Raw genomic sequence first — 27534 nt, forward strand, 5'->3', positions numbered from 1 at the left:
ATTAACTGGATCATAAAAAATTTTTATTCATTCTCAGTGATTTGGCTTCTTGAGTATTGTTTGACAAGCCCCCCCGCCCTTACCCCACATGCTGGAAACAACCACAGTTTCTAAGAATTTTAGGACCACAACATGACTCAATTATTTTTTGGTCTCGATGCTCTCTATTTTGGTGTTTCTATCCATAATATTTTGGGCTAAATCACTTCAACATGAAAAACGAGCAAGTTTTCCTATTGCCTTTTCCGTCCTACCATCTGCTGGCAGCCAAGTAACTTCTGCAATAATGTTGCTGAACAGAAAACCACCAAGGGAGACTGAGGGTCTACAAGATGACCAATTGCAAGAGAACTACAACCTCTGACTGTTACCTGTTGTACAGACTCCCAGATTTGGAGGAGCCCTAGGTGAAGTCATGTACGTCCCCCCATCCACTGCTATCACCCTGGGAGAAGGTTCCAGGCTCTCTGCACCCACGGGGCTGTTTTCATGAGCTCCTGATTCTGTCTCATGCTTCCACTCTTGCTCTCTTCCCCCTGATTTCATTTTGTACAAGAGCAGACTTAAAAAATGTAAGTCGGATTTCTGTCCATTGCCCAGCCCCCTCCGTGGTTCCCATGGACTCAGACTATAGTCCAGACTTGTTCCCATGGGCGTGTGAAGCCCTGTGCAGCCTGGCTCCCGCCTAGTCCTCTGTCTTAGTCTCAGGCCGCTCTCTCATGTCCATTCTACCATAGCCACACTGGGCTTCTGTAGAGTTCTTGAATGCTGAGCTCCTTCCTGGACTGCTTTCCCCCCAGATCCTTTGCATATCTGGTTTCATCCTATCAGGAAGGAAGGGGCTCCTCTCCCCTCACACCAACACTCTCACACTACTCAGTTTTATTTCCTTCCCACTGAAATAGGAACAAAGAGTTTTATGGGGGCTGTGGGGCCAGGGGGACTTTAGATGTGATCTTGCATTCTTCTTGAGGCAAAGGTCCAGCAACGTTTGGCTAATCCTATGTTAAGGATTTCTTATTTGTGCCCACAGCCCAGAAGCTTCTGGCTCCCCAAGATGCCTACAACATGTCCAGTCTCCCCACCACCAGGACAAAATGAGCACAAGACCTCTTACTGAAAGGCAAGCACAGCCATCACTTACTGATAGTGGATCCGGACTCAGGTCTGTTCAGGGAGCTGATGATGACAAAGCCGAAGCCTTCGTTCTCTTTGCGGTGAATGACCACATCGCTGGTCTGCAGGCTGTGGGAGGCGAAGCCTTCAGGTGGAGAGGCACTGCTACTGGGGGCGGCGTGGTTGCTGTTGGTGTAGGTGGCGTAGTCACTGCGTGGGGAGCTGTGGTGGGTTGACACAGAGCCTGGACTCCTCCCGTTCTCTGGGCAGGGCTCCCCTGCAATACACAGCGTACCCGGGCACTCGGTTATTTAACAAGGGTCTTGATGAGTGCCTCTGTGTACTAGGTGCAGTTCTAGACATTGGCATCGTTCTAAGACTGGCTGACTGGCTTCTAGTCCCCACGAGCGCAGAGCGTTTGGAAGGCTACAAACCCAGCCACGGAGCACCCAGGTCCAAGCCCCATTCCATTCTTCACAGCAAACACAGCTAACCCCTCATCAGCTTCCTCTGTGCTGCTACTAGTTTGTAGCTTCCTCTTGTTAAATCTGCAACCCCCACCGCTACCCCCTGCCCAGGACAATGCCTGGTTTTAGATAATGAGCTTTTTTTTTTCTTTTCCAGATATATTTATTCATTTGAGAGAGAGAGAGAGGTGGGGGAGGGGCAGAGGGAGAGGGGAAGCAGACTCCCCACTGAGCAGGGAGCCCCACACGGGGCTCAATCTCACGACCTGACCCTGAAATCACCACCTGAACCAAAACCAAGAGTCAAACGCTGAACCGACTGAGGCACCCAGGAGCCCCTAGATATTGAGCTTCTTAGCTGCATAATAATAACTGATCAAAGATTACAAAACAGGTGGACAGTATCTTAAACTGCATTGTGCACAAGAATTACTTAAAGAACTTGTAAAAACTGTGCATCTTCAGGGTCCATGTGTGGAAAGTGTATTCAGTAGGTTTAGGAAGGCTGGGCACAGGAGAGAGAAGCCCAGTGAGGTTTCTTTCTAGGGCACCATTGAGCAATGCTGCTGGAGGGGTAACAGCCCAGGATGTCCATATAAAGAGACTTATCATAATTTTACTAAAGAATCACGGTTTTATTTAATTTTGCGATATTCTTTTAGCCTAGAAGTGATAATTCACTCTGTGTAGGTGGAAAACATCTTTCTTAAAGGATCCTTCCTCTATTCACTCACTCTAGGATTAAATCTAACAATGATGTCAGGCCAAGGGACGATGCATTTTGAATTTCTGAGAGGTATGGGTGGCATTGCTCATTTATATTCTACATTATTACAAAACATTATCAGCCAGATAAACCAAACCAATACTTCCATGAGAAAACAAGCTTATTTACAGGGAGAAATGATAGAAAGCTGGCAGCCAAGAGAAGCTGCTTTTTAAAAATGAAAGTTCATCTGTCATTGAGAAAGAATTTTGTCATTTTAATTTAATACCTAGGTTTTGGTATTCTGATTAAAAGAACTGAAGCAGGCACCCAGAATACTGTAATTAGAAATAGGACTGTTTCATCTCATCTTACAATTTGATTAGTGTGCTCAAAGGATGTTTATGGAACAGAGAAATATCAAGAAGGAAAGTAACCACAATTAATGATTCCTTTTTGGGTCTCTAGATATGGTCTTCTATTTAGAGCTCTGGTAGGGGTCTCATAAGGCAAGTTAAAAATAATTAGCAAAAGTTCCAGTGAAGGCTCTTAACTTGATAAGCTGCAATTCCATTCTGAAATGAAAAATCAAATTTCAAAAATCAAAAATCGTTTCAAAAATTGGGGAGAAAGAACACAGACTACAAGAGATTTTTGTTGTTGTTGTTCTACTGATATGTAAAGAAAAAGGAGCTGCATTTATTCATATACTCAGATTAAAAAATCATCTTACAAAAATGTATTCATTTCTTGTTTGTAATAGCAGAATAAGAATAACCAGGCTGCTGCTTATTATCATTTGATAAATCTGAATTTTTTCTGTAAGATTTAATTAATCAGGTTTTTTTTTTTAAAGATTTTATTTATCTATTTGAGAGAGAGAGAGAATGAGAGACAGAGAGCACGAGAGGGAAGAGGGCGGGGGGGGGGGGGGAAGCCGACCCCCTGCTGAGCAGGGAGCCCAATGTGGGACTCGATCCCGGGACTCCAGGATCATGACCTGAGCCGAAGGCAGTCGCTTAACCAACTGAGCCACCCAGGCGCCCAATTAATCAGGTTTTAATTAAAGAAAACAAATGGATGCTTTTCATCTGTAAGAATTGTACTGAGGTGAGAAAAGAACAAAATGTTAATGTCAAAGCCTTTCCCTCTTTCCTACCAGAATTTAGAACTGCCTGTAAAATGTACCCTCCCCACGAGAAAACATCATCCAAAGACAAGCTGTTATTGTCTTGGTGAAGCACGTGTCCTTTATCAGTCCTTGCGCAAGTTGGAAATAAAGTGATTAGAGATAGTCGGGAGGAAGAAAAACAAACAATTATTAGGCGGCAACATTAAGCTGAAAATCTCCCTGAGGTATGGGACCAAATCAGTAACTAGGTGTCATAGGCAGTGACAAGAGAGATCTCCTTCTCTGGCTGTCATATTTCAGGGGTTGAGCATTGTGCCAGTCACCAAGCAGCAACAAAGGAAAATGATCCGTCTCTGCAGCGAGTGGCTGGGAGTGGCTCTGCCGCGGGTTCTAGAGGGAGAAAGAACGCCATGGACTAATCAACGTGAATGGTCCCTGAGGAAGGGGAAGAGTCCCAAACATTAACAGAATACCGTTCTATTGCTTTTGGACTCATCTTTCAACCTCTAGAACAAAGTTCTTCATCTTTAACAACACGAGCACATTTGAAACCAGGGAGTTAAGAAGATGTCCAATGGGCCGTTTTGAGGGATTGAATTGATTCCGCAGTTATTTTTCTACTCAGTGGGCTCTGGATCCAAATGTGACTGTCTTCTTGCCAACGACCCTTTCTGGGGTAGTGCACGAACAGCGTTGTTTTAGAAGAATACAGTGAACGTCACAAAGTGACTAAATACCACGTGCATTTTTTTTTTTTAATTCACTACCTTCCAGCATCCCTGACCCATCCTTCTGTCTCTCACACAAATGGATGTATAGAATTCGGGCCATTAGTATCTACTTAAGCCAAATAATTCAGTTTTAGGTTGAGCTTCTGTTTTGTCCTCACCAGTCAGACTGGAAGTCATCCCTGAGCTGACCGGCAGAGGTCTCTGTTTGGGAAGACAAGCGTTGTTGGCGATGCCATCCAGGTGTGATGGTTTCCACGAGAATAGTCCGCCACTGGCCGGGGGCTGCTCCTGGCCCGCAGACCCATCTGTGATTTGTGTCCAGTCCTGGGCTATACTTTGTCTAATAATTGTTAAAACTGATTGCCAATGTTTTTAAAAAGGGAGAAAATATGGATTATTATCATATTTGGATATGGATTACAGAAATATGGATTTCCAGTTTCTCTTGAAATACCTCGCAGTTCTCAGCCAGAGCTGGGCAGTGGCTACTCCCTTTACCGAGTTTGAGTTTGCAAGCCACCACAGTGCCAACCACCCCCAGTGTCGCCTACAAATTCCTGACTTACTCATTTACCAGTAGAGCGAGGAGGATGGCAGGGCCAAAGGGACTTGTTCAACCAGAGCCCTTGCTTCCCTTCCAGATCACACGCTGGCTACCAGGACTCCAGGGTTCTACTGTAGCAAACACAGCCTGCCTGCTTCCAGGGTATTCGTGGGCCCCTTCTCAGGGCTGTACCCTAGAAGCATGACAGCACTGGAGATATCTTGTCTCGAAGCGTGGCTGAGGCCATGGGGCATGCTGGCCCCGGCTGGAATGTCTACATGCAATGTGCATCCTCACGGGGCCTGATGGAGCAGGGGGCAGCCCACAGGCTGCGGCCCCGCCAAAGCCAGAGGCTGGCCTGCCTGCAAGGCATTTGAGTGTGTGCACTCCTGGTCTAGACTCCTCAAAGCAGACAACTTATTTAAATGGGTGACATCCTCACAGACAAAGAAGAGGGAACGTGTTTAGAATTGACAAAAAGTGTAGTAACCAGGACCAGGGAATCCACTGGCACCCTAAACAATGGCTAAACTTTTCAGCCAGCTGACAAGAAAACTTTCTCTTTCTTGGCACTAAGCCAAGAGTCAGACTTTCCCTTAGATGTGAGAGAAAAGTACTGATGGATAGCTTTAGGACGGACTCCAACGTGTTTTGATTAAGTCATAAAATGTTCTTTCACATCAATTCTAGATTGACACATTAGGAAATTCCTCAGAGACACCCTTCTCTCAGATGAATAGTGTGTATTCAAAATAATGTGTCATTAGGTTGAACATCTCAAAGCTGAGCTACTAAACATAGAAATATTTATTTATTTATTTATTTTTAAAGATTTTTATTTATTTATTCATGAGAGACAGAGAGAGAGAGAGGCAGAGGGAGAAGCAGGCTCCCAAGGAGCAGAGAGCCCGATGCGGGACTCGATCCCAGGACCCTGGGATCATGACCTGAGCCGAAGGCAGACGCTTAACCATCTGAGCCACCCAGGCGCCCAACATAGAAATATTTATACTTCAGTGTTATAATTAAAGCCACTCTTCTACCATCCTTGGGGGGAAAATGGCTAAACACTGGAGCTGGTGGTATGGATAAGACATCTCTCAAAACTAGTTGATTTTTAAAAATTTTTAAAAGATTATTTATTTATTTGGGAGCGAGAGACTGAGTGTGAGAGAGAGAGAGAACAAGAATGGGGAGAGAGGCAGGGGGAGAGGGAGAAGCCAACTCCCTGCTGAGCAGGGAGCCCGACACGGGGCTCGATCCCAGGACCCCGGGATCATGAAGGCAGCCGGTTAACTAACTGAGCCACCCAGGTGCCCCTAACAACTAGTTTAAAGTGCAAGATCTGTGCTGTACTTATCTGGTAAGTAAAATTGGATGCATTATTGGATGTTTCCTTCCTTTACTTCACAGTTTCTCCTTTTTGAGGATCTACCTTGTCATTGCCTCATTGAAAACTTTGCCTTTCTATCTTTAGTGAGTACACTTTTAAAATATTTTAATATTTGCAGAAGGCTTTTGTGTTACTTTAATTTTTGCCCAATGTAACTACCAGGCGGTATCACTCCTAATAGATTGAGTGGTTCTCTCTTGAGCGTGACTTGGAAGCCGGTGCCTGGTGCCTTCTGAGGAGGGACAGGACATTTGTACAAGCCGAGGCAAGCATGAGGCTGAAGGCTTTAACCTCTATGACCCCCCTTCTTTCCAGCTCCTGATACCGCTCCTTTGTTCGAGAAGGTGGCACTGTCTCTCTTCTCACCCCTCTTCTGTCTCTTCACAAGCTGATTGCTTGCTTCCTTCAGCTTTGAACCATCTCATTGTAAGCCAGGCTCACACGTCCCACTGTCTTTGCTTGGGAAAGCATAATAATAATAACAGCCCTTGAAAAGGCATCTTCACTGTCACATCCATTTGTGGCTATCCCTTCTCGCTGTTAGAGAAACAGCAGCTATGAAGAAAAGCTGCCTTCCTATGCCTTTAAAAAATCTGTTCCATCCTATTTCTAGGCATTTACTTTACTATCAAAGTATCCTTTCCTGAACTTAATCATCTGCAATACTGATGAAGCTTTCAAGGAAGAGTGAGCTGAATTAACTTGGAAACTCTCCTAGTGTGAACAAGCGGTCTGCAGCTGAACATTTTCAAAAATGAAATGCACTTGAAATGCACTCGAAAGCCTAAATGAGTAAAGTTGGTAAGAAATGCAGCAAAGAGCAGCTTCACGAAAGTCACATGATCCACAAATTGCAAGAATACATTTTTGCAGCATTTGGCATACACTCCAATAGCTTGGGTTGATTAAAACAAAATTTAATTTGCAATAATCAGCTGGTGGCAAAGGGAGCATGAAATTATGTTGGTGCATTGGTTTTGCACCTTGCAGTATATTTCCTTGTAAATCAGGTATCTTTTTAATTTATCTTGGGTTACAGAACATATAGCACAGCAAACTTTTTATTAAAAATCACTCTTAGGGAGAGAGACAGTTAAATGTTAACCAAGCAAACACTGTCTTCCTCCTGGCAGCTTGCCCAAGGATGAGGCATAATTCAAGGTGTTTTACTTCTTTGGTATGCCATGAATTTCTGAAGGTGAATGGCACAAGATACACAGCGTCTCTATTGGTGAGGGCTGACAATTCTGACTTGCCCTTTTAAATGATTGCCCTTGATCAAAGTCTAGTTTCTAGAAGACTTGAATAGAAAACAGTTTGTAGTTCGATTAACAAGCCTTATCTTCCCTAGTCATTCACAGCCTGTGATTAGCCAGTGCCACCTGCCCCCGTTTTTTGATTCAGATGCCTTATAACAATAACACATACAGAGGACTACTTAGGTTAGGGAGTGACATTTGCTAAGGGTTGGTCTCACGTCTTTGAATTCCCTGGGAGGGGGCCCGAAGGTGGGATACGGCAAGAAGCACTGGCTGAAGCCAAGAGCCTCTGCATTATCTAGCCAACCTCTGGGCCTCGGTTTCCTTATCTGTAACACGAGGGAGCTCCTGACGCCGAGGTCCCTCCTAATCTGTCTGAGGAGAGCCAGGGGACTGAGCAGAGAGGCCAAGGGCCATGAGGGCGGCAGGTGACAGAACATCATTGGTGCTTTCCTCCTGTAATTCGCAGGGCAAAGTGCAGGCAGTTTGGGACCCTACCATCAACGTTACTGAGGGCTTAGATTGTGAAAAATAGTCGATTTTTGTAACAGACATATTCATAAAAATACAAACCTTTTTTGGGGGGGGGGAATGAGATGGTGGAATTGTATTATGACTGTGAAGACAGACTTTTAAAAGTGAAGTCTTTGGTGGATTCTTTTATGATGTTAGGGAATAGCTGTAAAGGGCATAATTACTTCTAATTTACGGGTTTCATAAGTTTGGAGTTAAATGAATTGTGTTTTCTCAGAGTGACGTAGAGCTGTATTTTTGTAATGGTTTTATTGTTACCTTTTATCAGGCTCTACAATGGAGGCTAATTTTCCATCTTAGTTGCCTTACGATGGTATCGAAATGCTGTGGTTCTTGGATTGTAAACACAATGAGGAACATTTTCCAAAGCTATATTTTCTGCTACCGTAATGTTCCTCTTATAACCAGCATCCACCAAAGAGCAAAGAGCATACACATCTTAAATTAGCCCCAGGCTCTGCTAGAAATTTTTAATGACTGCACGGAAAATGGAGGGCTGAGAGACTGCTTGGAATTATAGCGGGGTGAAAATCTGCATTTTCAAAATCATGGTTACATGTGGACGATCTAGGCTGACTTTTGTCCTTGTTTAATATAGAAACTGATTTAAAATTTTGTTTCAAGTGTCCTTACCATGTCCCACAAAAGCATTTCACCACCTGACCCCCAAGCCTCCCTGCTGGCTTGAGCCACACACCTCCACAGAGCATCTTCCTCCTCACAGTGAGGTTGACCTGCCCATTTCGGGCTGCATGGTGCATCAGGTCGATGACATAGCGGTGGGTCTTGCCAGCCACTGGAATCCCGTCGACATAGACAAGCTCGTCTCCTGGGTGCAGGCGGCCGTCTCTGTCGGCTGAACCCATGGCAATGACAGCGCCAATCAAAATCTAGGGAAGCGTGAGAAGGAAAGGATATTTACATTTCAACTTTTTTCCCCCCCACACACACATAATTTCTTTATGTAAATATAATCATGGATAATAATATTTATATATAACTTCCTTATATATAAATATAATTCTAGACAGTAATATCATATATACATATAATTTCTTTATATGTATGTACAACTTGGTGGAAGGTTTTATTCCCACATTCTACCCCTTACTCCAAACCTGAGCATGTACTTGAAAAATGAAAAATGAGGGGCCTTTCCCACTCTTCCAGGTTGTTAACTCCTTTCAGAGAAGTAAACGTTTTGAACTCGCTGCTGATGGCCACGAGGTCTGGGGGACACTTGCTTCCTGGTGCACCAGTTATCACCCTTCAGGAAAATTCTAACCCCAAGTACTCTGATGTTATTGGCCACTGTGCATGTAACGAATTGGGGACTGAATCCTGGCTCCACTTCTTGTTTGTGTGGACTTGGGCAAGTCTTAACCTCCGCGAGCCTCAGTTTCTTCATCTGCAAAATGGGGAAATCAAGTAGTGGGAGCTGCTTTATGGACTTGTTGGGAGAACTGAATGAAATAATGCATGTAAAGCATTTAACTTTGCTCATGACGCATACTGAGTGCTCAAAAAATGTCAGGGGAAACTAGCTGCTGCATATTATGAAACTGATAATGGTTCAATTTTTTTTTTTTTTTTTTTTTGCTTTGCAAGGCTGGAGGTAAGGGGAAAATAAAATAAAACAAAGTAAAACTCACAGTTGGCTTCTCTGGCCAGGTGACTTAAAAAAAGTTTCAGTCAAACCTCCTCCCGATTTTTGCTCTATTCCTTTGAATATTTCCTTGGAGCACTGTCCCCTGTGTAAAGGACATTCCCAGTTTTGCCTGTCCCCTGAAATGCTTCTGCTTCCTCACACCAAGAAATGAGGAGGAACATATCTGGGAAATATGTGCATGGGAATTACCCTGAGCCAGGGACTGTCACGAAAGACATAATATAAGATTTCCCACTTCCCACTAGAAACACTCAGGTTAGTGTCCAATAACGAGGCTTTTTTTTTTTTTCCTTCTCGGAGAAAAAACAACAGCACTAAATATTTTAGTTTCACCGTTTAACCTACGATTTTTCCAACACATGGGCAATGGATATCCTATTTCTTTTGCCAAGTGGCTTAGCCATATAGCATCCGTAGGCAGTCGTAACCCCTTAGCCTGATCATATTACAGAAGCTATCGTCTAAGTTCTAAGTCTTTATAAAAGGATCCCTTGCTCACAGATGGATTTCTTTCAGGCACAATGATCTCTTTCAAACCCTGGATCCGTGGATCCCAGCTTTTTTGCAGAGCTGCCCCATCATGACCGCAGGCTGTGTGTCTCAGGCGTGACAACAGACTCATTCTTACGTGGTCACACTGCTTGGTGTGGCCTGTCAACATGGCAACCTGACGTGAATGCCCAGGACGTCTTGGGTATACGCAAAATCAGAGGCTGAAGAGTGTTCTCTTTTCCTGAAGACTTCCTAGCCTTGGTCCACTGAACAGCTTTCTTTATCCATAGGAATGACAATTCTCTATGACTACAGCTACTTCTTCCCTATTCCTGGGGGCGGGCTGGGGATAGATTTGCTTCCACACTGAATATTGGTGCTCTGAGGAGGGATTCACTATTGCCGTCACAAGGAAAACCTCAGGGTACGGTGAGGTTCTTCCCCTGCAACGTTCCTCACCCATTTCCTACAGGCCAGCAGCTGGGCATGCTTGCTTCTGACATTCTCCCTTTCTCTTACTGTCATGCCAACCTGAATTTATGAGTTTCTTTCTAAAGATGTTCCAGTCTATTCTTCAAAAGACTGAACCCGCTAAGGAGCCCTCAAAGATTTGCTAAGTGCTTTGTGCGAAAGCCAGTTAAAATGAATGTTTATGTTTCTCCACTGCCCCGTGAAAAGCTGTATTTAGCTGGGTTAGTCCCCCAAAATGCTTCGAACTTTAGATTTCCTATGTGTTTTAGTGAGAGAGTTTACAGCTAGTTACAGAGAAGAAAATGGCACGTGAGCTTCTTGGCTGGTTAATTATCAACTTGAAGCTATAGTTCTGACTCTCACTGAGAAAAATGAACCAAGATATAGGTCACACCTGAGAAAGCCATGGCTCCAATTCGGCCCTCTACAAAAATAGTAAAAACGAAATTTCACCTAGGGGGAAAAAAAAAACCACCCCACCAACCGCCCACCCCCGGCCCCAAATTTCACATTGGAAAATTCCCATTCCTCCCTTGCTGTAAGCAGACAGCAAAGATACACAGATGCCCTTGAAGTTATCTTCTTTGTTACTAGGTGATACCAGTTTTAGCATCACCTAAACTATATCACCCGTTAAAAGGAAAATCCCAGTAAAACATCTGCTTTTCTGCCGCATTGCTGGGATATGAGTACTAATTAATTTATTGATTTAGCAAGTATTAATTGAACCCACAGGCACTTTTGGGTGTTAGGAATTCATCTGTGAACAATAAATACAGATCCCTGCCCTTATAGAACTCCTAGTCTAGTGGTCAGACGATAGTAAGTGTAGTAAGTTCTGTTGTATGCTAGCAGGCATGCACCACGGAAAAAAGGGAGCAAGGCGGGGTGGTGGGTGGGTGTCAGTCACGTGGCTGAGGTGGTGGGAGCCCTGTCCTCACTCCACACACCCCTCTCTTCTAGCCTCACTGGATCCTTCAGCCTGTGTAGACCCACTCATCAGTTTTCTCATCGCTCTTGGAGGAGTTCTTTATCTTGTCCTTACTGCTTTGGCCCTGAAGGAAGAACTTTGTGGCAAGATAGCTCTAAAAAGACTGCCCCCTGGCCCCATGAACAACCGATCCATGGCCTTGGCTTTTCAATGGCCTTCTCTAAAAAACAAAAGAATCACAACTCCACAACTCTATCTTACAGGCTGGGAGGGCACACGGAACAAAACGGAGTATTTGATATGAAATAATCGCAATTTGCATTCAAGTGGCTGGTACCCTCGTCAGCCAGGGGAAAAAGCTAACACAAAAAAAGGAAAATGAAAACAAGTAAGAAACAAACAAAACCAAAATCAGATGTGCAGTCCTTTTAATTCTTTTAATCTTTCCTGCCCTACCTATGCAAGTCTAACCCCGGTAGGTCTGAGCTGCAATAATTATATCCTGGGACAACCTGACAATGTGGCAAGCCCATTTCAGGCTCCTGCCTTCTGAAACTTCTCCACAAGTTTGCACAGACTCCCTGACCAAGGAGTCTGTCTATCATTACCTCTTCTTTCTATGAACAGTTTTTCTCCATTGCAGCGTTTTCTAAATCTTTCCACCTTGATGCCTTCCCATCTCTTTTTGGCTCACAGCTGGAAATCCCATTTTTGTTCCTTTCTGGCAATTTTTCATTTCTTTCTATTTCTATTGTTATTTAACTGTGAAAAGTATTTCCTCTCGCAGGAAAAATGCCCATATGCTTTGCTGGAGTTGGAGTCCTGCTGTTCATTATTTGCCGAAAGCTATGTTGTCGTGTTTAATGCGCACCCTGAGATGTCAGTACCATTTCGTGTATATGGAGGCAGAAACCTGTTTGATGTAATTTATGAGACCTCCTGTGGTTGGGGACCAAGTCACCTCATGCGCCTCTCCCTTTGTAGCACATCAGCAATTAAATGAGGTCAGCACATTTTGTTTATATATTATCTCTGGGCTCACAATGGAGGAAAGCAGGAAGGAAAGGCTTATGGGAAATCTTTACAGTAGATTCTCTTTCTGACATGGTCTTTCTGAGGGGCAACCTTCTGGTCTTCAAGGCATTACTCTCTGCCTCTGCTTGCTTTAGGAAGATTCAGCCTTCTACTTCAATGGCCTAAGGGTCAAAATTGTAACTTGCAGCCTGCGTGTGTCTTAAATCATTCAAATGAAAGAACAAACCAGAATAAATCTAAATAAACACAACGGGGATAACCAACAATCCACGTAATCCGAGGAGGCTTATCATAGATACTGGATGCCTGCCCACTGCAAAGGAGAAAGGACTCTGGAGTCAAAGTCAATGTTCAGAAGGGTTGGGAACCTGGGAGCGTGTGGACTGACCAGGCGCAAAACTGTCCAGAGGCCACATTCACACACCCGAGCTTCATTTTGAGTAAATGTGCTCTATTTGGGCAACAATTTTACAGTGCCAGGCAAATTATCAGCCAGACCCCTCCCTTCTTGAGCCAGCTGAGACCACGCCTTCCCTGTGAGCAGTCATGCAGTCCCTCCTACCCTTGGGGGAGGAGGGAGAGACTGGTGAAGACAGTATTTCCTGAATGTGGTTCTAGTTTACCTCCAAAGCGACAAAGCGTGAGCCTATGGGGGAAAGGGGTTCCAGCAACATAAGAATTTCATATTTCAAAGACTGTACTGAAGTAAGCACCATGGGAAGAATTGGAACTTTATTTCTTTTACATTTATTTCATAAATAAATGAATCTCTTGTTTGTCCTTATCATATAAGGGAAGGAACCTGATGATATGCTTAGGGCTTGTAAAAGCATGATCTGGCCCTGGTTGAAGATTCCTTTGGTGCAAAATACTCATCTTTTGTCCAGTCCTCTTGGATGGGAGTGTCAAAGACAGTAGACTAAAGGAATAACACAGGCATGAGGGGGTCTTGGGAACTGTGGCCATGCTCAGTTTAGAAGGGACCACCCCTTAGCTCCAGCTGGTTATTGTCAATGAGGAAGATAATAAGCCCAATGTTGCTAGATCTATTTTTCAAGAGAATATATAAGGAAATCTGAATTTTAAACATGTGAAATTAGTTGGTATTGCACAATTTTAAAACACTGGATTGAGCAAAGCATGTTGTAGGGTTCCTAGGACACCATCCCTGATTCTAGGATGACACCATTTAAATTCTACAGAGCCTGTAAAAGCATCTAGGGGCCTCAGAAAATGTAAACTCCAGATTATTCCTTTTTTTTTTTTTTTCCTGAGAGGTTCAGGTGACAGTTTGGCTTGGTGAAGAGAACTCTTTCTTCAGTTCCGTTTAGCAAATATCTATTATGTCAGGCTCTGTGCTGGGCTTGGAAGATACAAACACCATCAAAACATGGTCCTTGCCTTCAAGGAGCTCACAGATTGGTAGGGGGGAAAAAGTATGTCAGTCAGTGCATTCTGGAACAAATAGGAACCTCGTCTTTCTGGTGGAGATCCCTTAGGTTGGTAAGTTTGAAGCATTATGTTAGTACGAGTATAATGGATTCTAATGAATTTACCCTTATATGCCCTACAAAAGTCTCAGTATCCCCCACAATGTGATAAAAATCACCTTAAAGTGCCATTATTTCCTTCACTTAGTGTCTTTTAAACATATAGGTGTACAATAAAGAATTTAGCCTGAGCCCAAACAGAGGTCTGGCTTTTCCTGAAATGTAACCTTTAGACCACTGGAACAGGAGTATCTTTGGTCATTGTGAGACCCTTGTACTGAACCTGACAGTTTATGCTAATGAGGAGACTCATGGTGGGTACCAGTAGTTTATGCTAAAGGAGATGACTCAGGGTGGAGCAGCCACACCCAGTCTTGGGGGCGGGGGTGGGGCGCGGGCGCCGACCAGACAAGAAAGACCAGCCATATAATTAGAGGGTTGTGCCTTTGAACCTTATGACATCAACTTGACCTCTGGGAAGGAGAGGGGCTGGAGATTGAGCTCAACCACCTCAATGACTCAATCACTCGTACTCACATAACAAGACCCCAAGAAAAACTCTGGACACCAATACTTGGGTGAGCATCCCTGGTTGGCATCGATGCTAGGAGGGATAACTCGTCCCTGAGGATGATGGAAGCTTTGCACGCAGAGCCCTTCCAAACTTTGCCCTATGGACCTTTTTTTTTTTTTTTTTTTTTTTGGTTGGTTCTGATTTGTACCCTTTCAGTGTAAAACTGTAATCATAAGTACGGCACTTTCCTGAATTCTAGGAGTTGTTCTAGTGAATTATCAAATCTGAAGGAGGCCATGGGACCCCCAAATTTGCAGCTAGTGTCTGAAGTGAGGCAGATTCTTCCCTCAGACTTTGCAAAATCATTGTAGCCATTGTCAGGAATGGGGGCAGACTTGGCAGTCTGGAGGACTGTGACCTTAACCTCCACTTTGGCTGATGGCACACTATTCATTTATGGGGACACCGACGGAGAATAAAAAGGGAAGGATGAAGTCCCTGCTTAGGGGGAATTTTAAATCCCACTGCTCAAACTAAATAGGGAGACATATGAACAGGTTAGAGAATGATCCTGAAGGAAACTAAGTCAGACAAATACTCTGTGGAAGCCGAAGTTTAAATGTTTACATACATGAAGGAACTGGATACTATTTCTGGTTCTTTCTAGACAGAGAGGAGTGAGGCTGCCTCCTGACCAGGTGACCGAGGATCCCTGGTAAACTCAGAATCAGGTGGCAGATAGAGGGGGACACGTCTGTGAAAGGGAGCGAAATGTAACTGAGATTTGTTCCTTCTGCCTGTGACATGAGATCCTTAATTTAGTCTCTGGATAAATAAGTCCCAAGTTATTTGTGCCCTATATTTTACCTTAGCACTGTCTTTCCTCCCAAAGCACTAGTTGGGAAATTCAGAGAACCTCCATGGTAAATGCACTTTCACATCTCTGGCAGCTAGGGAATTAGTGATATTGAGGTTGACTGATGCCGAATTTTACCCCCCCAAATTAGGAAATAAGTCTTTTTTCCTGGAGTTCCCTCATCCTTGGAGTCTAAGCTCAGCTTCTCAACATTCTTCCTAGTCAGGGATCTCATCAATCATCTGGTCCAACTCTGCTCGAAGGGCCGAGGAACCTCTCTGGGGTTCCTGTCAGGTTCTCGTCAGCTCCGCTTGAATACTTCCGTGGGGAAGGAGCTCACTGTCTACCAAGACAATGGACTTCACTTTGGGACAGTTTTCATTTTTACAGATTCCTTTCATTTGTTAGACTAACTTTTTTCTCCTGAAGATTTCTGCCCACTTTTGGTTCTGGTTTTATTTTCTGGAAAAACTGACCAACAAGACAGATGATGATGATAAACATGCACTCAACACCTGATAGGATCCAGGCACAATACCAAGAGGTTTGCCTATGCTATCTTTAATTCTTAAAGCTCTCTCTCTGTGAGAGAGGACTATTGTGTTTTTCATCTTACAGACGAGGAAACAGGCTTACAGCTTAAATCTCTTGCATGAGCTGGAATGGAGTTAAGGCACCTGAGCTGGAATGGGTGTCATTTATTCAAACCTTCCATGGACCTGACTTAGTCATATTGGGTACCATTTAAGACACATCTTTTACAATGAGTATTTTATGGCTGGTATTTTGATACACGCGCATAAATCTAGCTTTGTTGAGTTTTCTGTATATTATTTTATGCTTTGACTCTGGTGTATAATGAGGGGTGTGTGCGTGCACGCACGTGCAGTTTTAATTTTTCCAGAGCCTTTCCCAAATTCTCAATATTGTGCCAATTGAAGTTCGCTTTGTGAACATCTTCTCATGGTAATCCCTTAATTTGAATCTGGCTGAGATTCTGCAGCATTGAGCTTGATTTTACTTCTGTTTATCCCTATGTTTTCTCTCCCTTGTACTTTTGATTGCAAACGTACATAATTCTGCTGGTCCAAATCACCCCTTCAAGTGTATCTTCTGTCATACCATGTGTTTACCTTGAATCACTGTCCAGAGTGACCAGGGGTGCAATACAAAATTGAACTATTCAAGAGGAATTCAATCCATTCTGAGAAAGAGTAGCGTCCCCTCTTAATGTATGTACATTAATTTATGATGATATATTGGCATGGAAACACCGACATGTTTTGAGAACTTAAACAGTAAGAACACAAACCTCAAACTTTTTTTTTTTTGAGCCTTCAAAGATTTTCTTTTAGATTCATAATGAATGATATTTCTCCTGATGCACACACACAGTATATAGCCCACAGTGTGGAAATAAAGTGGTTTCAACTTACAGGCTGCCCAGGCTCATCTCCCCCGAGGATTCTGAAGCCAAATCCAGACTCCATCCTGCGAAGGTGAACATCCAGCTCCTTATAATCTGGACCTGGTATAAAGGAGATCCTATTGAGTAATGAATCCTGTCTCTTCCCCGCTCCCTGAGAAACCGAACACATCAATGATAAATTAATTTTGTGGATGTGATTAATGAGAGTGCTGTTAGAGTTGGTGGAGAGCAGAGAGGATAAAAAAAATGTGGTAAAAAAAAAGTTCCAAAATTAGGTAGTCTCTGGATTAACAGTGATCAAACAAGTGCATTACTAGGGTATCACCACAGGCAGAAAGAACATACAAATTTCCTGACTCAAAAACAAAAAACAAAAAACAAAAAACGATGCCTCTATAATTCTTTATTTTCCCGAGAGCATTCAGATTGCTCTCAAGAAGATTGGCTGTTACTTTGAGGATGTTTACTCTGACTAGAACCATTGTTTCAAAAGCATGAGAGAAGAGATGACATCCTGGAACTACCTGGTAGAGTACTGCCTAGTAATTTACAAATATCTCTTTATGTCTCGATGCATCCCATTTCGTGTGTGTCAGGCAGGGGTGGGGGGAGATACAAATTTATGCCTAATTGTCTTTTTTAGAATCATAAACATTAGAAAAAAAATAGAATTGAAACTTTTCTGTATTGGGAGTTTGAGTGAAGTTTTTATTTTCAGACAAACTCCTTTAGGTTTTTAATAACTCAGGGGTAGAAATTTGCCTGGTGTAAGTGAACTCTTATCTCCCCAAACATTTTACAATGTGGAAGCCACTACTGATTTTACTAGTGTATTCAAGATAAACTAGAAGAGGGATACTTCTCTGCAGTTAGCTGAAAGAACAGAAATGTAGTTAAAAATAAGCTGGAAGACTCCTGGATGTCAATGTTTTCAATCCTAGGATAAATACATGAAAAGTGTAAGACCTCTTTTGACTTTTGAAGGAGAATGTGATTTATGCTTACGCATTACCCCTGGACCTTTGAATCCTTCTCACGGGGGTAAAGTCTCCATCTTGACTGAGTTGTGCATACTTTCGTGGTCATTGTTGGGATACCATTGGATGTTAGCAAATTTGGGAAATACTTATTGATGCCATCCTTTGCTTAAGAAGAATTTAGTGATCCTAGGCCTTCATGGTTTAAAGGAGGTATTAGAATTTATAGAAGCAATATTAAATTGCTTACACAGGATGGTTTTGGAAATTGGGATGGGATTTCAGAGAATGATTCTCTTGGGACAGGAAGATGTGTCTGAGCCATTTGGATATATGGTACTAGTCATAGTTGGAGAGAGACTCCGTGAATGTTGGCCAGGCAAGTCTTTCTCAGGCTCTACAGTAAGTGGGGCTGCTGAAGTGAGCCAGTAAACAAGGCACAATGACACTGGGTTTACCATGGTGCCCTCCAATATGGGCTGTGCATTTCCAGTGATATACAAAAGGCAACTCATTCATTTCTGAAATGTAGGCATAAGCTGATTATGTGTTGCTGTTCTCAAAAGACAAAACAAGACTGAGTCAAGCACAGAAGTACATTTGCATATATGTATACATTGTGTAAGAATCCATAACCAGTCATGTCCTTTCATGAGCAGATGCACATAAAACCAAAGACCTTTCCATTCAACGACTAATATAAAACTCAGAGAAGACTAACCAACTGGATTTCCACATGCGTTAGTCATCCTTTAGAAATTGTATTATCGTTCATATTTGAAAGATGAGAACTGAGAACTCAGTTGGGTGGTAAAAGGAAGATGAAAACTTTGCCCTATACTCTATGAGTCACAATTGGCTTTTGAACTCAGTTTATTCCTGGGGTCTACAACATCATGTATGAAATCACACATTGGGAGTGTGTGCTCCTTTGGGGCTTTGGGACTCCAGGCAGATGTAATAGCCCTATAAAATCACAGCAAGCACAGGTACTCCTCCCGGGGGAGGCGGAAAGGCAAGAGGAGATGGGAGGATGACAGATAATGCCCAACCACTTACAGATCTTTAGAAGTTGTTTATGATTCTACTGCTCACAGCAATCTCTTCTCTAGGTTACTTTAAGCTTAGAGGACTCTAGGCCATATATAAAACACATAGAGACAAAAAATACAAAGAGATAATATATTTTTGACCCTTAAAATGATAGCACTAGCATATGTATAACCAGAACTTTCCATCTACTCCTATAAATATTCTCATTTTTGCATCACTGGTGAGTAAGGTAGGTGGGAAACTGTTCTTCCAATGGCTTCAGCAGCAATCCATATTACATGGGGAACTCTAAAAGGAGTTTACTCTGCAATCCATTTTATTTGCTAAATAAAACGTTCCCCCAAGAGAATGCTGAAATTATGAGAATCCCAGTAACAGAATTTTGAGATGTGCCAAAGTACAAGGGGGTTGTCTTGTGTTAGCGAATGCTGTCATTCCCAGAGGAATTGGAAAGTGTTTCCTTAATGAATGACTCAGGACTCTTGTTTTTAGTAGAAAGAATATAGATTTTAGCTGGTTAATTTTATTTGACTTTGAAGAACAGCTGTGAGTGGGACATTTATCTTCCTCCTCTTATTCTTTGTGTGCAATCTGGTGACATTACAATCTCCTGACGAGGCTCTGGCCACTCTGATTTCGAATGTAGGGTGATATGTGCCAACCATGTCATCTCCACCCTCCACTCTTCCAGGCAGAGATGACTAGCTACATGGTACGTGAACAAGTTGAGAGAGGCAAAGAGAGACCTATTGGAGACGGATGCCAGCACATATTATTTTTAAAAATTTCTTTGTTAATTTTGAACATAGACTCAGAGGCTTCAGGGCATGGAAACTTTAGAGACACAGTCACTGGAAAAAAAAGTTTAAATGATAGATTTTGCCTTAAGGCAGTAGTACTTCTTTGTGGGGTGGGAATAAGAGCTTTTAGAAGGATAATTTTTCTCTGGTTTCTTCCTCTGCCCTCCCCATCCTTTTGAGTCTGGGTTTTAAAAAATAACTAAAATTATATGCACAAAGCTGAGAGACATTACTCTTTTTTCCCCCCTGCTTTGTTAGCTCTCTTGTAAGCTTATGATGTTTCTGATACTTTCCTTTAGCTGCTCTTCTGGCTTTATGACACATTTATTTTTATTATTTTTAGAGATTTTATTTATTTATTTGAGAGAGAGCACAAGCGGGGGGGGGGGGGGGGGGAAGGGGAGGGGCAGAGCGACAGGCAGATTCCCCACTGAGCAGGGAGCCTGACCTGTGGGGCTCAATCCCAAGACCCTGAGATCTTGATCTGAGCTGAAGTCAGACACTTAACCCTCTGAGCCACCCAGGAGCCCTGGCCTGATGACACACTGAAAATTACCAGATCATGCTTTGTCTCTTCCCCTGTTAATGCACAAACGTAAGGCAAAGAAATCTAAGGGCCAACTCTTCACCCCACTGTGACAGAATTTAACAATCACCACCTCTTTCCCCTGTTGGTTTGCTAACCATGCACCCGGAAGGCTGTTTGATGAAGGAGTCTGGTGGACACCTAGTGGGACCTGAGTCACTTTTGATGTCACTCAACCGGGCCCCCACCAACATCCTTTTTTTTGTTTGTTTTCTGCTTTCTTGGTTATTCTCTTTCCACGCTCTTTGTTTACCTTCCTTTTCCTCAGCCCTTTTTGCAGAACTGTCAGGGATACTCTCAGGCATTGCTTGGACTAAGGAGAGGCAGAACACTCTGGATTTGTGTGTTCAATGGCCATTCCTGGCTACTGTTGTTTCTTCTTTAGAAGTTGGGTCCCAGGATCCTCAGGCATTACGAAATAAATCATCTAAAGACATCTGTCCCAGATGGGGACTTTCCATGAGCACTGTGGCAAACTACCAGATTGGATAAGTCCTGATTTATCCTGGGCTCCCACTAATATTGAAAAACTAGTAGTACTAAAAGTAGCTAATGGTGGCCATATCCAGGTATAAGGACAACCTCCCTCATAAGAGAGAAAAGCAGAATTTCAAAAGCTGCTTCTTATTTTGCACTAAGACTCCAGAAGCTTCACATGCTGTATGTATCCTTGGTCTAGATTTGGAAAGGCATGACTTTGTGCACAGTTTTAGGGAAAAGGGTGGGTAACTGAACACAACTGATTAATTTCATGAATGGATTCAAGCTTCACAAATGCAAAGAACGGCATTTATGGATTAATTTGGCACATGGGATGCTGCAAACATGTCAATTAAATTTCGGTACTTGAATCCCCGTTCATGTTTTAATTAAAATGTAAGTACCATGGGCTGATTATCAGTTTGGCACAGAGAATGAATTCATTCAATTTTTCCTGCTGGAAAGAGCATTAGTTATTTGGCTTTTCCTTGTAAAGAGATCTAGGAAAGAGATTGAGGAAGGAATCAGGAATCAAAGGTGGTTATTAAATAGGTCCCTGGTCTCTGAACTTTCAAAGCAGTCCAGATACAGAATGAGTTAAGTAGGAATTAAATAGTTTCTATCCCTTGAATCTAATATTACCAGATAGGTAGCTAATACATTTTTGCTTTAAAAGAATGCCTTCTCTTTACTTTTTTCCTTTATACCTTTGGTAATATGAATGTGGCCAGACACATTTTAGCTATATAGAAGCCAACTCCCACTCTGTGGGTTTTCTCCCTCAGCCTTCAAATCAACTCAGATTTCCCCATACCAAATACCCCCTCGTGCTCCCCATTTCTGTCTTGGATGAGTAGTCTCTAGTGGGGCTTTTACTTCCCCATCCCCAGTCTCTCATCTGTGACTTACTCCTGCCAGTCTGGCTTCTGCTGTGGCAGCATTTCTGAAAGCACTCCCTTTAAGGTCACTGATGACATCCTAATGACCACATCAAACAGCCATTTCCATTTCCACATTCTGATTGATTTCTGTGCCTCACTTGACATTGTTGACACACCCTTTCTGACCCCCTGATGTCTTTTGTTTCTAAACAAGGAGAGTTCTCCTGGAAGTGATTTCTACTCTTGGTTTCTGTGATAATCCACACCCTGGCTCTCTTGGCTTGGGGTGAAGTTATCCATTCAAAGGTCCCGGCTACGGATGTATTGTTTCTCACTATCATTCTTCCTCGATGATGGAATAATTATCCTTATCATCTGTAGTATTCCATTATGCACAGCCTGTAGGAGTTGCTAAATAAATGTTTTCTTGAATTTAATTAAGATACTCACCAATCTAGTACACCTGATAAACCACAGCATTATTCTATGGTAGAGTTATCACTTCTTTTCATAATTACATTGTTTAGGACTTCCTACTATCAGTTTTGCCTCTGTACTTAAGCATCATAGGCAGCTAAAGCTAATAAATACCTTATAATTATGATAAATGTATCTGAGTGAAAAATTATGACACATAATTTGATAAAGGACCTTTTATAAATGTGAGAAGAAGTATGGGAGATCCATTTATTTTTGAGGTAGTCATGATTTTCCAGAATATTTTGATACTTGTGTGGACATTTAATAAATATTTGGATTGGTTCTTTTCCTGAAGATGTGGACTACATAGTGGTATAATATAAGCAAACCATTATTATAACTTTTCTCTTTTAACTAATGCATATTTTTTGAAATGCGAAAGTATTGTGCAGATATATATATATATATATATATATATATATATATATATATGTAATCTATGCTATTAGGTGGTTCCTCTCTTGCTTTTTTTGTTTTTAAATAAAGTCTATTCAGAAGCTGAGATTTTCAAGAAATGTGCTTACTGTGGCCAATAAATAGAGATTTAGAATCTCAAATTAAATCTTACTTTCATTTTGCAACTGTAATTACTAGGTCTCACTTTCCTTCTGGGCTTAAGATAATCTTTTAAAATTACAAGGATTTTACAGTCAATGTATAAGAATAATCATAGTTTAAAAATTTTCAGGCCAAGCTAAACAAATACTTTATACTTTACTTGAGGACAAAATGCGAAGCAGTATCTTCCATATTTTCTACATATCCAAAAAAAAAAAAAATGACATGGAAACTTACAGAATGAAATGATCTCAAGCACATATATTCTCCAAGGGGTGTTAGAACATGCTGAGATGGATAATGAGCTGTCATCATGGAAACACTCTAGAGATGTGTGCTGTGAGCCCGCAGATCTGAAATAGTACTATTATTATGAAACATGCTTTTCTGCAATTGTTTTAGTGTTCTGGCTTTCAGTCCAGTGGTCTAAGTAGCTGTTTAAAGCACTTTCTAAAAGTAAAAAAAAAATCTGAATTTTCCTTTTCCTCCTTCATTTCCGTAATAACATTAAATATTTCAGCCTAAACCAAAATTGGTAAGTATTTTCAGAACCGTTAGGTAAAAAAAAAAATGTTTTTCCTTTTAAGTATATTAATTGATTCTTACTGAAACCTTTTGAACTATGATATTCTATTCTAACTTGAAATACCATTGAAATGTTGCATTTTGTAAGTGGAATGGTTTAAAACAATTAAACTGACATAGATATTTAGTTGATGTAAAAATCATTTCATCCCACATTAGCAAAATTTCCAGTAAGTTCTTTGGAAACATCTAAATTGCAAATCTCTTGAGATACTCTAGCTTATTTCTAGTTATCTAGTCTAGCATGGTCCAGTATAAATAAAATGGAAGCTACATAAGTAATTTAAAATTTTCCAGCAGCCCATTTTAAAAAGCAAAAAGAAACAGGTGCAATCAACTTTAATAATGGATTTCAAGCTGGTATATCCAAAATATTATTTAAGCATTAATCAATATAAAAAATTAGTGAGATAATATACATTTCTATTTCTTTTTTGTATGAAGTCTTGGAAATCCAATATGGATTTTACATACATCTTAAGCATATCTAAGTTCAGAGTAGCCACATTTCCATTGCCCACTAGCTTAATGTGGCCAGAAGCTACTCTATCAGGCATCATGGACCTAGTCAGTCTGGTGGCTTTTATTGGCACCTGGTTTTTTTAGTCTAGTCTTTTACTAAAGCATTTTATGAAAGTAATTAATGAGTATGACTCTCTTCCCTTCTCTTTTGTTTGTTTCCTTGGCAGCCAAGTAGACCCACTTTGATGGGACTTGCTCTCTACCTTAAATACGTGCGTATGTGGGTGAATCAAATTAGCACAGTGATTATATACTAATAAGCTGATACTACTCAGAAGAATGATTTGTTACACATGATGGAAGACGTTTCATTCACAGGACTGTGGGTATACTTGCCAGAGGAATCCATTCGAAAACTGGTCCTTGGTGGCACTTGTTCTGGATGGGAAAATGGGGAATTAAAATTGAAATTCATTTACGGCATTTTAAAATTCATCTTTAACTTTTTTTGTTGTTGCTCTTATAACTCACCCCCAACCTTTGGTGCTCCAATTTAATGATTTTGTTTCTCTAAAATCCATGGACGTTAGTGGACAGGACACACCCTGTTTTATGTATATGAATAGGTCTGTAAATATATTTCTTTTACATGCAGCAAAATAGAAAAATCTGAATTCTTTTAGATCAGAATGAGAAAAAAAAGATCCTCCTTTTCAAAAATTAAGCTTTGATTCTCATTCTAAAAAATGCTTATTGAGAAGTAAAGTCAATCCAGAACCTGAGCTATGCACAAAATAAATAGAGGTTTTTGAAATCAGGTTAAGATATCGTGTCATCAAGTACTGAGATGAAAAGTGGAAAATTCAATCAATGAGTGTGTTGACTTATGTCCATCAGTCCAAATACTTTGATACTTCCAATTATTTGGACAGTTGAAGTGATGTAGAAGTAGTTGAGTTACATCGGTTTCTGTTAGCAATATAGATCCTTCATTAGGATTTTGATGTAATTTCTGCTACATATAACATAAAAATTTGTGGACATGAGCATAAAATACTGTGTACAGACTGTAATAGATATATGAGGCACTATAAAATCTGTATTTTATTATTACATTAATAAAAGTTAAAATAAGACCAAATTCTGATTGCTTTCTTATTGAGCTTTGTTTCATATAAAGAGTTCTCCACTCTTCAACAACAAAAATGAAATCGAAGCTTTTTGAGGGTGACAACAAGGCAGAGTGTCACTGGCCTTCTGGGTTTGACAGGTGTTTCCGACCATACCCTGCACAGCACCCTGCACGCTCTCTCCTTGAGGGCAGAATGATCATCCTGCCAGGTAATCTGTGTTTTTGCAGTAAAGGCAAATTAGTTCTCCAGAACTGTTATTTCCTAAAAATCCACCATGTATAGTATGACTGTATAGAATTATAAATGGAGAAATATCCTTTCATCAGAAAGATAGAGCTGTATCAGGGATAGAAGGCTGCTACCTTCTAAACACTTCCATTAGTTGGAAAACTGCCATTTTATATTATCATAATCTCACTAGGACCTACTTGCCATCCAGCAATTACATTCGGTTTACTGCAGTCCTGATGGTCTCATATTTACTCATGAAAGTACTTTGGGTTGCATTGTCAACTTGTGCTACCAACAAAATGCTCTGACATACTAAAGAACTTTCAGTCAAGGACTGATTTTAGAGTTTACTTCTCACAACCTCCCCTGGCCCCCCACCCCCCATCCTCTGATTCTAGGAGCATTAAGTTTTAAACTATTGAATGAAATAAATTTATTAGCCATCAGATTGGATCTCATTTCTAAAATACATGGGAAAAATGTGTCCCCAACCTATTTATTTCACTATCTTTATTTCTTAGCTCATGTCATGGTAACTTTCTTTATTAAAAGGGACCTGTTAGAAATATAAATATTACCATAATTGTTTACAAAGCTACCCAAAGTACTGTTTTTGAAATTAGATTTCCCAATTAAAATGCACATATTAAAAATGGCAAATACAGCTTCACTGGAATGACTGATCTCCTTGATCAATATATTATAACTGGAAAGTGACACATAATGTGCTATACTAGAACTCTAGCTGAAAGGCAGTTTTTTTCCACAGATTAAACCATAACATAAATTATGTGAAGGCCAGCAATAATGGCTTTCCCATGGGAAAAAGGTACAGGAAATTAACCTTCATAGCATCGTCGAGGACATTTTAAATGATAATGTTATTAAATTTTTTTCTAGCCTTTTATGATTCTAATGCTAAAGTCATTGACAAAAGTGTCTTAACATTTATGTATCATCTTCTTTTAATATTTCACTAAAATAAGATAGTGCACCAGAGAACGTTTGTTAAGAACATTAAAGCCATTGGGCAACAGCAATGTCCAAGCGAGTGAGGCCAGGGCTTGGTCTAGCAGCGTTCAGATGTGCGGGTTCTCTCGGAAGGCAAGGTGGCCTTCCATGATCGCTTAAGAGCTGCCTATGGCTATGGCATCCATGATGCGTCAGAACCTTTCTTAAACCTATTGACATTTCCAGCTTGACTGTATCAGATGTTTAATCACATTGACAAGGGAGACTGGAGCCTGAAAGGCTCAAGCAGGAGCACTTGCAACAGGCTTCCAAGCTCTGGATGTTGCATATCCACCTTGTGTGATGTGGCTCCCACTGTCAGTTTCCATTTAGAGTCTCAAGTCCTGCACTGGGTGGCTCATATTTTTACACTACCTCCGTCTTTCCAAGTGATTCTCGTGTTAGGATGAGGAACAGTGCCAACTACAGCCCTTGCTCACCGATGACATGGAAAAAGCTGCAGAAAAACTACTACTTTAGAAATACAACCACCCATTTGTGATTAGCCGTAAGTTATATGTGCATTGTAATACTGAACAACGAAAGAATTTTGCAATGAGCAATGGACAACAAACCATAGGATAAAAGCCAAAGATGTTTTTGATTCTGTTTTTGAACAGTTATGAAGTATAATTTCTTGTCAAGTATAGTACTAAAAACCACCTTGCTCCTCCATCATGCTTCAACTGGCCTGGGGTTACTTCTGATTGCTACCTTCGTGGCAATACTCATTGCTTAATATGGGTTATTTCTTCTTAATTTCTGGAAAGGAAAATTGATCACGTGAGCTTTTTGAAGAAATTCCAGAGGAATTTGTGTTCTAAAGAGGTTCCATCCACCATACGGCACATTACACCACACGGATCCCTGACACTTTTATAATTCTACATTTGAGTGATGTCTTACTGCAAGGGAGCATAGACACGTTGTACCTCATAAATTGCTTATTTATAATAAGCAAGGTTCAATGTGAAGAGAAAAAAAGTGTGGACAACTTCAATCATAATTCAACTTGGGTTCACGCCAAGGGACAGAATCACGAGGGAAGGGTTTCAGAGAACACGGATTTTTCTTCTCTTGTCTCTTCCTGTTTGCATCTGTTTGTTGCTCTGGCTTCTGAGGCTGCAGTGAGGAGTATGCTCAAGAAATGGCCCCATGAACCGAGGATGATGAGACAAACCTTAACAGTAAGTCTGGCTTAAAGCAAAGCGAAGCAACAGGACAGCGGCCTCATTCCTAGATCGCCAAGTTCTTTAGCATGATCAGAACTTTATTTTGTAAGATTCTAAAGTGATTCCATTTTCTTTGGGAAGAACTTTTATTGCCTTGCTTGGCATCCAGAGGAGGAGTCACGACAGCCATTGTTCCGAAGTTATGTAAGTATAATCCTTCCTAGAGGCAGGAAGACAGACAAAATTACCTCCCTTTTGGGCCTGCGATTATTGCGATGTGGAATCTGATTTACTGTCTGTGAGAAGAACGAAAACTCCATGGCATAATCCTTAAATGAGTGAAGCCTTGCTGCCTA

At 41.3% G+C, this 27534-nt stretch overlaps 1 protein-coding gene across 1 annotated transcript in view; it reads right to left on the reverse strand.

The window, feature by feature from the left end:
* MAGI2 (membrane associated guanylate kinase, WW and PDZ domain containing 2) overlaps positions 1–27534 on the reverse strand; it is a 1351041-nt gene that overhangs the window by 127296 nt on the left and 1196211 nt on the right. Inside the window, exons 13-16 of the mRNA XM_044920220.1 lie at positions 24028–24069; positions 16777–16868; positions 8580–8772; positions 1145–1393 (exon numbers count right to left, since the gene is read on the reverse strand). Coding sequence (XP_044776155.1) covers positions 1145–1393; positions 8580–8772; positions 16777–16868; positions 24028–24069 — 576 coding nt within the window. The remainder of the gene's footprint in view (positions 1–1144; positions 1394–8579; positions 8773–16776; positions 16869–24027; positions 24070–27534) is intronic.

Source organism: Neomonachus schauinslandi, chromosome 12 (genome assembly GCF_002201575.2).
Source record: "Neomonachus schauinslandi chromosome 12, ASM220157v2, whole genome shotgun sequence".
Classification (NCBI taxonomy): domain Eukaryota; kingdom Metazoa; phylum Chordata; class Mammalia; order Carnivora; family Phocidae; genus Neomonachus; species Neomonachus schauinslandi.